Source organism: Pelodiscus sinensis, chromosome 10 (assembly GCF_052426305.1).
Source record: "Pelodiscus sinensis isolate ZL-2025 chromosome 10, ASM5242630v1, whole genome shotgun sequence".
NCBI classification, from domain to species: Eukaryota; Metazoa; Chordata; order Testudines; family Trionychidae; genus Pelodiscus; species Pelodiscus sinensis.
In genome coordinates this window covers 47,161,918-47,177,114 of record NC_143061.1, presented here as the reverse complement: position 1 = coordinate 47,177,114, position 15,197 = coordinate 47,161,918, and the positions used below count along the sequence as shown (strand labels likewise).

The window sequence follows — 15,197 nt, the reverse complement described above, 5'->3', positions numbered from 1 at the left end:
ATAGGAAAATGTGTCTTTCCCACATTCTACTGGTGTCCTCTTTTTTAAAAAGAGCCCTAATGTAGCTGCACAAATGAACAAGGTTTTAAGACCTTGATTCTATAAAGAAAACGTTCTGGATGGGCTCCTTAGCCTAGGCACAGGCCTACTGAAGTTAATATACAAAATGCAATAAGTGACCCCCGCACAACACTCCATAAGTGCTAAAGGGCTGAAATCCCCCGACTTATATCCTTGGCCCCGCATTTATGACGGCGTACAATGTCTGTTGTAAATGTGGACTTGAGTTACGACGCTTCTGACTTACAATGCTATCTCCGGAACCGATCGCGTCGCAAGTTGGGGGCAGCTGATATTTCAATTTGACACTGATTTTCTATGAGTAAGAACTGGCACTCCTCATGAAGGGCTTGGTCTTCCATGCTTCTGAATGCTGCTGCAAGAAGTGAAGAGCCAAAGCACTAACACCCAGCTGTGGCTGCCCTCCCCAAGATCTGATGGGGTTAAGGTGGCCAGATAGGCCAATGAATGGCACAGTGTGCAGCTGGAGGAGGAGCCAGGCAGCAGGAATTAATTAGAGAGGAAGCTCAACTGGACAGGAACTGGAGCAGATCAGCTGAGAGCAGCTGAGGCGTGATGGGAAGTAGCCTGCAGTCACTCCCTAGGCGAAGGGAGCTGTGTTTGGGACTATGGAGCATAATCTACAGTAATCCCTGGGAGGAGGGAGTTTGATCGGGCAAACCAGAGAGACAGGAAGCCAGGAAGGTAGGCAAGGTTCAGGGGGAAGCAGTGGGCATAGGGTAGTTCAGACCTTGGCAGGTGATCAGAGGGTCTCTGAGCTGAAACCCTGAGAGAAGGGCAGGCCTGCATTTCCCTGCCAGACACTGGGGAAGTGGCAAAGACCAGGCAGAGTAGAGTGACTGCCTGGGAAAGTTGCTTCTGAAAGACTCTGATGCCTCGAGAGGGAGGAGCATAGAAGAATGAGAAGGGTTGCAGAGAGAGCGAGGATAACGGGGACACAGACCATCAGAGGGTGCGGCCCCCGGCAGGAGCTAATCCCCAGAGCAGAAAGGAGGAAATGCCCCTTGTGATGAGAGGTTCCCATGACACCAGCACTCAGCATTTGCCCAACACTTCTGCAGAGCGGGTTCTAGATCACATGAAGAAACACACCTGGTGCTCAGCAATGTGAACTAGCCTGAGGACCACCAGCACACTTCTCAAAATGCATAAAGAGACACTAGGTGCCCAATTTCCATTGAAAATCAATGGGAGCTGGGCTCCTAACTCATTTGTTTCTTTGTGGCAATGAACTGAGCAGTGGTAAGGAGCAGCATGAGGAGCTTCGGGGAGGGGTATTTCAAATGAGAACTCACATAGTCATGTGCCACCAGAAAACACCAAGCAGAAAACAGTTGGCAATGCTGCAGGCTGGGATGCTTAAATGCAACCCAGCGATTGCAACTCAGGCAGTAACCAGCTGGTTTTAGCTTGCTTGGCGGAGTCACTCAGACATGCTTAACGGCTGCATTTAGAAAAAACTGAGACTTGGGCAGTCAGCCATGAGAGCCAGCCACTGGCACAGAAGTGTGTTCCAGGGCTCCCCGAAAACATTATACTCATAGCAAGCAGCACAATCCTTCCCAAGATCGATGAGACACAGAGCCCGTGCCAACCCACCAGCCTCCATGCCCACCTTCTTGGATTATGAGCAAAAAGCCACCACGATATAGCACTCTCAGGCGCACGGTGCATGAGGAGCGCCAGCCCGGGCGTGCAGCGAATGGGCGGACCCACCCCTGGGCGTGCGGCAAATGTGCAGCCCCGTGCGCAGACCTGTGCCGCATGGGGGGTGCCGGCCCCGGGCACACAGCTATGGGGGCGATGGCCCTGGGCGTGCAGCGAATGTGCGGCCCGCGCCGGGATGCGCGGCTATGGGGGCACCGGCCCCAAACGCGTGGCTATGGGGGGGCGCTGACCCTGGGTGCGCGGCAAATTTCTGGCCCTGCTCCCGGACGCATGGCACATGGGGTCGTCACCCCCGGGCACGCAGCGCATGCACGGCCCCGCCCCCGGGCGCGCAAGCAGCCCCGCCCTCGGGCACTCAGCAGCTCTAAAAGGTTGGGGACCACTGTTCTACAGGTATCATTTGCTGGTATAAAATGTACCTATGTATGAGTAACTGTTCATCAGTGCCAGAAAGGATTCTACTACCAAGCCTCTCTCAACCCCCCACAAACAGCTGCAATACCACCTTATTATGACTTCATTCAAGGAATTACTAATGCAAAGCAGCACTTGATATACTAGTTAACTGATATATAGCAGTGAGTGCGGCATGCATTCAGCAATGCTTAAATGTGTGCTTTATTTTCACTGGAGTAAACACAACTTTATGGTAAGAGTGTATTTAAGTGCTTTTCTGAGTAGGAATGGACTAAGAACACATTTTAAATGCTTTGTTAAAAGCCATTATTTCTTTAATCATCATCCTTTATGGTACATCTATACAGCACGGTGTAGCTCGAAATAAGTTATGCAATTCGAGCTATGCAAATTGCGCAGCTTATTTCGAGATTATCTATTTTGAAATTTTGAAATAGACCGCTATTCCGACAAGTCCCTTAATCCTCATGAAACGAGGTTTATCAGGATGTTGGAATAGCAAGCCCATGATTCTGAATATATTTTGAAATAAAGGGCTTGTTGCAAAGACGTGGAAACCGCTATTTCGAGATACCGGACATATCATGAAATTGCGCTAATGTCTAGTCATACCCTTAGGGACTATGACCTTTAACTGATGGTGAATGTGAGAATTCGGATCATCTGCAGATAAGAAAATTGTGCACAGTTCTCACCAGTGCCAGTGGGTAGCATGCATTTCAGGCCTGCTTTACCTCAATTATCATTTTGCTCAGGAGTATATTTCTTCCACCTTGCAAGAAATAATAAAAATGCGCTGTTGCATGCAATGCACAGACTGAACCACACAACTAAGGTTGATTTTATGTATGAAAATACTGAGCTTTAGAAAGCAAAAACAAAAAGGGAGGGGGAGGGAAAAGAGGAAAGTTTCTCTCAAACTGGTATCAAGAGCATACAACTAGGGCTACATCTCTGGCACCAGGAGGCCGTCAGCATTCCTTCCAATATGACACACAATCAGATTCTAGCAGACAAAACAGAAAATAATTATTATGATTGCGGATGCTGCAGCTCATTGCAGATCCACATTAGTTTAAGTAGCTGGGTGTATGCCAGCCTCATTGCACAAATGGCACTGCCTGTTCTGTAGGAACCTTAGGAGAAAGAGAGTTCTAATAGCTTTGTCATGGCTTTTCACACGTGTCATCCAGGTGAATCAGACATGTCTTTTGGCTCTAATGAAACTGACAAGGGAGGCCTTTGGCAGGCCTCTGGGCTCCATATTCCTGGATGGGGTGGGGCCCTCAGCACCACCCAGAAGGCATTCCAGCAGTGATGTAAAGTGCTCAAGGTGCAGGCACTCTGCCATTGTTGCTGCGGTAGCAGTAGCAGCAGCAGTGGCTGGAAAGCCCTAGCCTTTTTGAATCGCCAGGCCCTGGTGATTGCCCCCTTTGCCTCGCCTCTGTCAGTGGGCCTAGGAATAAATTGCTATAGGCCAAACTCACATATTCATGCACACAGATGTTTTGTTCTTACAAGTGTGGTGCACACTTCTTGTGAGTAAAAAACATAGTAAGTACTTTATCTGGTTTACTTAACCCTTTCTGCGAGTATGGTAAAAAAGTCAGATCTCTATTATTCATTAGCACTTAGCCAATCAGCTAACAAGAAACTTCAGTTTTTATCATGGAAGCTCCATGTGGCTGTTTCAAAAAGTATAAGTTTCCTAAAAAAGAAGGAGCATTAAGGTTGTCTTAAGATAAATGGAAGTGAATAGTCGTGCTCTGCTACTGGATTGAATTTTCCATGGTTAGAGTATTTATTATTGAATGAAGTATAGTGTTTGTTACAGACATGGTTATCATAAAAGACACACATCTCCTAGTTTCCTAAATCTACAAAAATAAACTGCATAGATATAAACTGATCACTACATTGTGTAGTGATGATATAAAGAAGAGTGGGAAGTTCATGTACATATGTGAAAGCATGTTTCAAATAAAGCAACATAATAGATACAAATAATGTCAGAATAGCATAAAGAGGAATGAGTGTATTTGAGGATCTGGCTGCAGGATTTTAATCAGTCATCACACAACTGGAAGTTCTAAAATCATATCCAGAACTCTCATACATTTCTTCGGAGAAGTCAGACTCACTAGAGGGAACAGCATGATTGGCCTTAATCTTCTAAGGAACGGTTATCCCCTGTAACTAATCTCAAACATTTTAAATCAATATCAGACTACATGCTTACTCAATATAAGAGAATATGCTTTATCACAGAAATATAATCTTACCCTGACAACTAAAATGAGAGGAAAACTGAGGACAACATGAACTGCAATATATGTATCAATTTCAAAATACCAAATATTTTTGATGGACTAAAGATGAGCCCATGAAATAGTAAAGAAAAAAATACACTGAGATAGTCTTAGTGAAGGAAAAAGAAAAGCTCTTGAAAAGAAGAATTAAGAATTCCCCTTAAGCGACAAGAAGTCCTGTGGCACCTTATAGACTAACAGATGTATTGGAGCGTAAGCTTTCGTGGGCAAAGACCCACTTCATCAGATGCATGTAAATGTGTTGCTTTTGCAGATCCAGACTAACATGGCGATCCCTCTGATATTTGATTTCCCCATAGTTATCTAGTTGAGGTCATCTGGAAAGTTGAAGGAAAATGTTTAAATTTAATGAAAGGAAATCATGTATGACTCAGATGAGATTCTTAAATTAGGATTAAACAGAAACTTTCCCACCCTGAAAGACATCTGAAGGCCCAAATGTGCTTCCATTGAAATCAAAGACAAAATTCTCATCGACTTCAAGGTGCAGGATAAGATCCTAGATTGTCTGATATTCACCTGCATTGTATATTTCCCTTTCCCCAAAATTAAATGTCAAAATTACAACATGCTGACTATTGTGCAATGTAATATTGACATCAAAATGCATGCTAGAATATAATACTTCTTACGACAGATAGAATATGTCAGGTCATTTTTTCTCCAATAGCAAGAAACCCTAAGTTTGCTCTCATTTACCTCTTTGGAAGTCAATGGCACTACATGGGTCAGGTTTAGGGGTGAATTAGGTCTATGTATTGTATTCTAGCTATCAGATGTGCCTTTTATACAGTACATAGACATATACAACATATCATGATCACCGTATCTACACCTAAAGTATCACAACAATGGTATCACTTCATGAAGAAATGGAATGGGTCTCTAACATTGATGATTTGTTATTTAAGTGTTTCCTGGGGTATGGGTGAATTGTTCTTTTGTTGTTTTATTTTTAGGCATACAATGGGTTATGGCATTACAATGGACTCATCATCAAATGGAAGAAAGTCCCAGGAATCATGAACTTTGCACAAGATCTATAGAAGAGACAATCAGGAACCATTCCATGAACCTAGACATCCCTGTCCTGATTTTCCAAGTTTTTTCTTGGATGCCAGATAGAGTAGAAAATATCTCCTCAAATTCAAGTATGATTGAAGAAAGAACATTCATGAGCCTGAGAAAACATGGATCATGACACTGTCTCTAAGTATATATTTAACAAATGTTTTATAATCATACAGTATATTCTTATTTTTTACATTTTCATTTTGCTCTCACTGCCTTGTTTTGTCATCTGTTTCAAACTGAAAATGTTGCTGAATTTGATCTCTTCACTATGGCTCTAAACTGTAAACAGTTCGGGTTGCAATGCAGACATACCCATCTGGCACATATTTTCCTGGTTTGAATTACATTCTTTATGCCTCCCAAAGATTCCCCCTTCCTCCAAATAATATGGTAACAAAGTTCAGCACAGGAATTAAACTTCTAACACTGTGCAACAAATTTCCTTCTCACTTTGTAGTGAGGTTTCCTTTTCTTCCAAGTCAATGGGATCAATTTGAATTTTCCTAGATTAGTCTCTACCCTGTTTTGAGCACAGCTGCCATGATTCTTTATTGATGGTGGTATTGGACTTCATACAAGTGTAGCCAGCTGCATCATTAGTCATTTCAATAATTTCTGGACTACTTTCCTACAATTTATCAGAAGGCTTGTTTGTTATGTGTTGCTGTTATTTATTTGTAATTCTAACACCCTAGCTCTGCCTCCTTAATCCTATCACCCATACAAGATGGATTCACTATCAGCATATTTTTATCCTTTGGTCACATAAATGCTGTACATTAAAATAGCACTTCTAATAATCTCACCACTCTTTCATTCTGGCCATTTTCTCATCATCATCTTCATATCATGTTACTCTTGCTTCCTCCCTCCCTCCCTCCCTCCCTCCCTTCCTTCCTTCCTTCCTCCTTTCCTTCCTTCCTTCCTTCCTTCCTTCACATTGATATTTAACTCTAAAGAAAGTACTTTCAGGAATTCTTAGCAAATAAAGATATTTACATGAACAGTCCCACACTTCCTAGATACAGCACATTGATTCCTTTGGAATGTCCCTGTGCCCTTTGCTAAAAAGTCCTATTACAATGAGACTTCTGAAAATGTTTCTAGGAGTTCTAGCATGAAAATGTGCAAATGAAATCCCATCATGCATCAACCAGATATGTAAAATACTCTAAATATTCTGTTTAGGAAATTCCACTGAAAGTTTACATTGTTTTTTCATTTTAAGTCAGTTGCTTGCTACAGACTCCCATTGTAATTATCTGTGATATATACACGCACTATTGACAGAGGTCTTGTTGACTGCTAATTGATGCAAACCCAACATTAAGTGATGATATGTTTATTCATCTAATAACGAAAGCTGAAAAGTGAACTTCAAAATAATCAAGAAGTACTTACTGTGGCAGAGAGTTGTGGCCCATTCAGTTGTGCATGAAGGATGGCTTCATTGATTAAATTCCTGATTCCTAGAAGTGCAAGTTCCAGATCATGTGACCCAGCCATTTCATTAGTCAGATATTCCAGTGTGGAAATATACTCCCTCCATTGAATATCCAGCTCTGACACACTGGCCAAACAGCCCCGCATTACATTTAGACAATATCCCACACAAGGTCTGATTAGTGTCAGACCTTGGCAATGTGGACAGTACTGCATCTTCACTAGCGCTTTACTACATTCCTTTGTAAGAGCAGCATGTTCAGTCGTGTTTATCACCTCAATGCCCATATTGAGGGCCTGGTTTAGCTTCCTACTTGCCCAAAGAGATTTTGACAGCTCTGTAACCACTTCTTTAGAATAACGTCCAAAGGGATTTATGTCTTGTCTTGTTAGTCGTAGACATTCAGTGTATTCCTCTGATAAATCTGTCATTCCAGGGTTTATTAGCCGACTGTAAACCAAAGGAAAGAGACTGTCGAAGAAACGTAAAACTGCATTTTCCACTGTAGTCTCAGCACCCAAAATATATAGAGAGAGGTCTGTAAAAAGTTCTTTGATGGGCTCTGCAGCTTCTTTTGCCATGGCTCTGTAAGCACTCTCAAACAGGGTTGTTGTGTGATTCTCTGCAAAGCGAAGCAATGACTCAAAGGCCTCTGCAAAACATAGACACAGTTAGAGGTTGATAGAGAAGTGGTTTATAACTTACTGATGCACATGAACACTGATGATTAAATGATATGACTCTGGCAGACTGTCCCAACAAGATTACCAGATTTGGATTATTAAGTGCCTGATCAGCAGCCAGTTGAAGTCAATGGAAATATTCCCATTAATTTCAATAAGCTTTGGTTCAATCCTATGGGCAATACTTGGCAGAGTAAACCACACAACTTTAGTAGCTGCCATTGTATGTGCACATGTCCATTTGGTACATGTCCAAAGTAGCACTGTTTTTGACCAATACATGACATATCTCCAGCTTACAATGAACAGTCTGGCATTCTAGTAACGAGCACAAGGGAACCAAGAAATCAGGCATCAAATTCCTGAACTGGCAAAACCCTGTTTAATGCAACCCATGTCTTGCTGTTACATGACAGTAAGGATTGCGGGTAGGATTGCTCTATGAGGAAATGCATTGCAACTGTAAGAAGCCATTTCTACAATCATTGCTTCTATAGTCCGGACTTCCGTAGTCCGTCAACATCTGTGGTCTGGCACACTTGTGGGCGCTCCCAGGCTGGGGAACTCATGAGAAAAATCCAGGCCCCGAGCTCAGTAACTCCTCCCCCACCCTCCCAGAGTGCCCCAAATAACTCATCTGTGACATTCAAGCTCAGACAGGGAGGGGATGCCTAGTCAGTGTCGGCCCCTCTGTTGCCACTGGAGCAGAGTCCCACAGCTGGCAGGTGGCAGCAGCAGAAGGGCCAGCATTGATATCCTCTGGTCCAGCAGATTCCCTAGTTTGGGGAGTGGTTAAGTCCTAAGGGTGCTGGACCAGGGAGATATAACCTGTATTATGACTTTCAGCATCTTGTCATTCAGAAGTCTATATCATCAGAATCAGTGATGAAGCTTTATAATGTTAAGTTAAAAAAAAAACATCTGAGAGTAAGACTCCATCAATGGAGCCTCTGATCATAGAGCATATTTGCCCTTCTTAAATATTACCATGCTAAAAGGACTTGACAATTTAAAAATTCTATACCATGTGACTAAAACATTCCTTGATCCCATGACCATTGGCTAGTGTTTAATTTGCTTTCCATCTCACAAATTACCCGTATTGGAAAGACAGAAAAAATGAACCATTTATATTTCTCTAAAGACTTATGAAACGTATACTTGGAATGATATGGACTTTTGACGTAGAAAGTGAATATGGACTAGAATGAAGAGTAGATAAAACTTGGCATAAAAAAACAATTTCAAATAAGTATGGGCAGTACCTCAAAGAGCATCTGAAAAGTAACTGACTAAGAAATTACACTGACGTTTCCATTTCATAAGGCAGTCACTAGGGTGAACAGCACTTAGAATCATAGAATCATACCATCATAGGTTGGAAGAGACCTCAGGAGGTCATCAAGACCAATCCCCTGCTAAAAGCAGGACCAATCCCAACTAAATCATCCCTGCCAGGTCTTTGTCAAGCTCTAGGGATGGAGATTCCACCACTTTCCTAGGTAACTCATTCCAGTACTTCACCACCCTCCTAGTGAAATAGTTTTTTCCTAACATCCAACCTAGACCTCCCCCACCACAACTTGAGCCCATTGCTCCTTGTTCTGTCATCTGTCACTACTCACAACAGCCTCTCTCCATCCTCTTTGGAAACCCCCTTCAGGTAGTTAAAGGCTATCCATTGAGCCCAACAATCTAGCCAGCTTTCTACCCACCTTACTGTCCATTTACCCAATCCATGCTTTCTTAACGTGCTGGCAAGAATTATGTGGGAGACCATATCAAAAGCTTTGCTAAAGTCAAGATATATCACATCCACCACATTATCCATGGCCACAGACCCAGTTACCTCATCATAGAAGGCAATCAGGTTGGTCAGGCCCTTGGTGAATCCATGTTGACTATTCCTGATCACTTTCCTCTCTTACAAGTGCTTCAGAATAGATTCCTTGATGATCCCCCACATGAATTTTTCTGGTTTATTCGGCATAGGCAAAGAAGTGGGGATTTAAATAACCTCCGCTTCATTAAAATAAAAATGGCCGCCGCGCTGTGCCAACGATCAGCTGATCTGGCACAGTGGGGCAGTCTAGATGTGCCGCGGTCAACAAGGGAAGCCTTTGTCAACCGCTCCGGTATGCTTCGTGAAAATTAAGCATGTATCTAAAAATAAAAAACCACCCAAAAACCCAAAACACCGAGGCCCCTTTAAAAACCGTGTGGTGAGACTTTTTGGCCTTAACAGGCTGCCGGCGGCATGCCTTCCTGCGCCGGGCCGCACAGCTCCCCAGTAAGCACTGGGGGTATGTCTACACTACCCTCCTAGTTCGAACTAGGAGGGTAATGTAGGCATACAGCACTTGCAAATGAAGCCCGGGATTTGAATTTCCTGGGCTTCATTTGCATAAGCGGGGAGCCGCCATTTTTAAAACCCCGCTGGTTCGAACCCCGTGCAGCACGGCTACACAGGGCACGAACTAGGTAGTTTGAACTAGTCTTCCTAGTTTGAACTACCGTTACTCCTCATTTCACATTTTAGGTGTCCGGTATTTTCTGAATTTTTTTACCAGGCAAGAGGCGAAAATAATGGACTGTCCAGTTCAATACCGGACACCTGGCAACCCTAGTCTAAAACAGTGCAGGATCCAGGCCACAACTACTTTGCTATCAAACCCAACAATATTGTTTAAAAATATCTAGGACTAAAGTTGTTGCTTTTGTAGCACAAGAGGTTAAAGCTCTATTAAAACCATAATGTATGAAAACCGACAGCAGTAAGTAGGGGGAGATTTTCAAAGGCAAAAGGCTCCAAAATCCCATTAAAAGTTAATGGAATTTGAACACGTAACTTCAAATCTCCACTCTTTAAGGGTAAGCATATGATCAACGGTAGCAGAGGAATATGATCAGACTGTGCTATGACTCATCAATCTACTGCTAATGTTCACATTATTACCATATAGTCTCATTCTTCTGAAACTGAGCTTATTTAACATGGAAATAACATGGTGACTAGAGGCTCTATAGATAATAAAGGGCAATACCTGCCCTAAAGGTCTTAACTAGTAAAATAGCTTTCACCCGCCCAGCTTTCTTGGGACATTTGGTTGTCAGATGACAATACGCTTTATTTCTAGACTCTGTGTTGTGAAAATTCTGCACTCAAACGTAAGAATGAAAATGTAATACATTAGAAATATTTCTGACAATGCTACTTATTTCCTAGGGAAGGTCATGACGTCATTGTAGATGTAGTTTCCTCCTGGAAACTAAACTGAAATGTGTTAAAAAATAATATTTTTGTTCATTTTAGACTTGCAGAAAAGTGTGTAAGTATATTAAATGACATCTTATTCAATCACAAAAAATGAAAACTGTAATTTCTAGGCACTCAACAATCTTGAAGGAAGGAAATCTGCATGCTTTTTTCCATTGGTATAAAACAATATGAAAGCACTAGATTGACTGAATAGCCTTCGCCCTCTAATTAAGAATAATGGGGTCTCATACTGTTGAATGGATTCTGTAACAATGGACAGTTTCCACTTGGATTGTAGAAGGGAAGCAAGTTGACCATCTTGTTTGAAAAGTTTTTAGTTATATACTTTTAATGCACTTTGTGGAGTATGTTGTATAACATTTATAAATTACTACAAAGTTTCCCCTTTTTCTGAAGCAGTGGGGGCTTACTGTGGACTCCAATAGAGAGAATGTTGGAGACATTTATAGATTTTCAAAAGATCATTCTAAGCCTGATCCAAAGATCATTCAAATCAACAGAAAGACATGGACAGGTTTTGGATCCAGCCTTTTAACAGCACTGTCTATTCCAACACAATTTTACAAGTCATTTCTGTTATGAAAAGAGATGAGCTTGACACAAAATCCCGGAATGGAATGAATCTGAATTTAAGGGACATTCAAATTTTAACTCACATTTTGTGTTTTGGGCCTCTTTCTAGTTCTGCAGGGAAACATCTTTATTTTCAGGTTCATTATCTGCCCACTTCAATGTGAGCCAATGTGAAACTCGGGATGTTTTCAGGCAACTTTTCAATTTTAAAACTACGTGAGCTCAGTGAAAGCCAAGCAATGACATCTTCCGTGGAGAGAGTTTTGCTCAAGTTGTTTATTATGTTCAGAGTGCACATGACAGTGAAGTTGATGTGTCTGTGATGGCCCAACACAGCTGATCAAACACAGCTCACCTCTGGAAACTTTACATATGAACTGCTGGTGCTTTAAAATTAGCTTCTGGAGATCAGCCAAGTCATTAGAAATTCCAGGCTGTCCCTGCTTTGCACTTGAGGTGTAGAAACCATAATGCGGAGCAGCTGATTATTTTGTACACTGGGGTTGGCAATGCAAGTGCACAGTAAGAAATCATGCTTGATGCAGGGCACACACACACACAAAGAACAAACTTTCACTGAGACACAGGATGGGTGGAGGTAATATATTTTATGGGGCCACCTTCAGTTCGTGAGAAAGACAAGCTCTCAAGTTATGCATTACCATCACACACCTTGTCTCGCTAATGTCCTGGGACTGATATGGCTACAACTATTCTCTATACCAACTTTCACTTTGCATTTCACTTTGCTTACTCTTTAGCAATAAGCGCTGCTTTCTAGAGCAGGGATGGGCAAATTCTGGCCCATGGGCCAGATGTGGTCTGCAGGGTTAGTCCCTGGCGGTCCCCCACCTCCATGTTTACCTGAGCCTCTGCAGATATTGGAGGATCACAGCTCTAACCAGCCACAAATCACTGTTCGCAGCCAGTGTGAGCGGCGGGAAGTGGCATCCTGGTCCATGATGCTTCCCACTGTTCACATTGGCCATGAAACAAGAGCTGCGATCCTCTGATACCTGTAGAGATGCAGGTAAACATGGACATGGGGACCAGCCAGGGACTAACCCTGCGGACAAGATCTGGCCCACGAGCCAGAATTTGCCCATCCCTGCCATAATGCCTAACTCTTTTCTGTGAGTTTCCTGTGGAAAGGGGCCATTGAGCCCTTAGCACCAAAGTAAACAAAATGTAATCACCTACACAAATTGAGCCAGACCCTCAATTGGTATCATTCAGTGTCACACCACTGAAATCCATGGCTCTATGGTGATTTACTCAGGATAGGAACTGACGCATTGTTGTGATTTCACATGTCATTTTTAAATTGATATATCAATGATTCAGTGCCTGCTGTTCTCCACAAAACAAATAATTTGTTACCCTGCAATAACTGAACAAATGTTGCATTTAAGCAAAGTTATTTTAAAAAAATCCCTTTAACAACCAACACACCATATCAATGCCAGTTAGAACATTCAGTAGTCATCAGTAGCGAAACTATAAGCTATGACAGAATATAGAAATACTTATTCATGTAAAATGTACATGCAGGGTAACATAAGGAAGCAAACATGACTAATAATTCTTTGTTTAGATCTAATATAGTCTCTTAAGGCTATACTAATATTTGGCTTTTTAACTTTTGACTTTGCACTTATTACAAAGCTACAAGCAGCCAGAAACCCCATGATGTAGAATAGAAGCTTTTGAATGCTTTTAGGTCCTTTAAGATTTTGGTGTGATTGTTACAGTGTTTGCTACTTTACAGTACAATCTCCAGACTTCCTTCAGTACCTGGATTACAAATCAAACATTTCTTTTCAATCTGACACAGAGGCTTTGTGAATGCAAGTCAAATTCACCGTTAGAGGAGTTATACCTACAACCCTCTTGAAGTGTGGATGTTAAATTTGGTTAACAGAAGAGTGGACAAAAATCTATGTTTTTATTAATTTTAAAATCTTGGGGGGGGGGGGTTTAAATCAGATTTTTTAAAATTTATATTATAACATGTTTTTTTTCTTTTTAAAAATAAACCTCTTTAAAATGAAATCTGAATTTAATATAAAATATGCTAAGGCCTAAACTTATTATATCATCTTAAAACATTCAAATAACTAATAAATATGCTGAATCCATGAGTCTTTATCACAGATTTTGAGTTAAAGGCTGCTTTTCTTCAGAAAGAATCAAGGGACAAACATGTAACTTTTATGGTCAAGCTTTATGAATATGCACAGATAGCAGATCTCGTACTATATTAAGGGCTTGTTTTGTTTTATTAAAATTAAATTTGATATGCTGTTTAAGTTAATTCCAATTACCAATGCAGAGAAACTTGACAAAAATCAAGAATAAAAAGTTAAAAATTTAGTAAATAAGCAATATATCATTCATTTCTCTAACATAATAAAATGCATTAGAAGAATCTGGAAATATTAAGCTATATAATCACTTAAATAAATATAGCTCTACTGTATTCCCTTGGATAGCAAAAAGATTTACAAACTCTAGAACAAAAGCTCTATTTAGCTGTAAATGAATGATTTAAGGTTATATCAAGCAATGAGAATGTGTCTTCCTGTGGCAAATAACTGAAATGCAAATGGAAAAGTTGATTAATGTCAATTATTTAAATTGAGACTTTTCACTTGGCAATTTAAATTGTGATTTAAATCTACTTGATGTAAATCAGTCTACTCATCAGGTTCACAGGGATGTCATCCAAATGTATAAAGATAGCTATCCTTTGGAAATCTCAAGAGATCAGACTCTCACTAGGGACTTCCAGAACTTCTGCTAACAGCAATAAATCTAAAATAAGTGGATTTTACTTTCAGGTGTAGCCTTATTTTCTCTCTTGAATGAAGGGCGAAAGCTGTTTATTCATGTAAAATCTTTGTGCATGTTATTAGGTTTACACTGGCAGCTCAAACAATTAAAATATGTAAAGAATAGGGTTATCATATCAGCAATCTTGGGGCAGCAAAATGCCCATCAGGCAGGAAATTCTGACAGAGGGCTTCCAAAGTCCTCTGGCCAACAGGAGCTGCAAACACTCAGCCCCTCAGACAAGAAAAAGACCCGTATATTGCTCTCTAGAGACCCTCTATGGCTAATATTGAATGGAGCTAAATGACAGAATCAGAGACCTGGTCTACATTAGGGAGTTATTTTGAAAGAAGCCCCCTTAGTTCAAAATAATAATAAGAGTATCCACACTACCAAGCCTTTTATTTCCAAATAATGGGTTGGTTCTTTCAAAATCTGTACTCCTGCTTTCCTCTGAGAATTAAGCTAATTTAGAAATTGTTATTTTGAAATAGCAGTAGTGTGTATCATAGAATCAAAGACATCTAGGGCTGGAAGAGATCTCAGGAGTCATCGAGTCCAACCCCTGCCCAAAGCAGGACCAACCCCAACTAAATCATCCCACCCAGGGCTTTGTCAAGCCAAGACTGTTGCATAAAATCCTTTGCTCGAGCCATTACTTGATTTGACACATGAATTTTCTGGAAATGCACTAAACTGTAAGGCCCTGCCAACACAAGACTTAGGGTATGTCTACACTTGATTCCTCCTTCGAGGGAGGAATGCATATGTAGACATCTGAAACTGCAAATGAAGCGAGGATTTAAATATTTGCA

At 41.2% G+C, this 15,197-nt stretch overlaps 1 protein-coding gene across 4 annotated transcripts in view; it reads right to left on the bottom strand.

The window, feature by feature from the left end:
* The window catches only part of LOC102447587 (glypican-5-like), a 749,086-nt gene that overhangs the window by 585,168 nt on the left and 148,721 nt on the right, over positions 1-15,197 (bottom strand). For all 4 annotated transcript variants that reach the window (XM_075937487.2, XM_089780880.1, XM_006125190.4 and 1 more), the window contains exon 3: positions 6,972-7,666. In XM_075937487.2, coding sequence (XP_075793602.2) covers positions 6,972-7,666 — 695 coding nt within the window. The remainder of the gene's footprint in view (positions 1-6,971; positions 7,667-15,197) is intronic.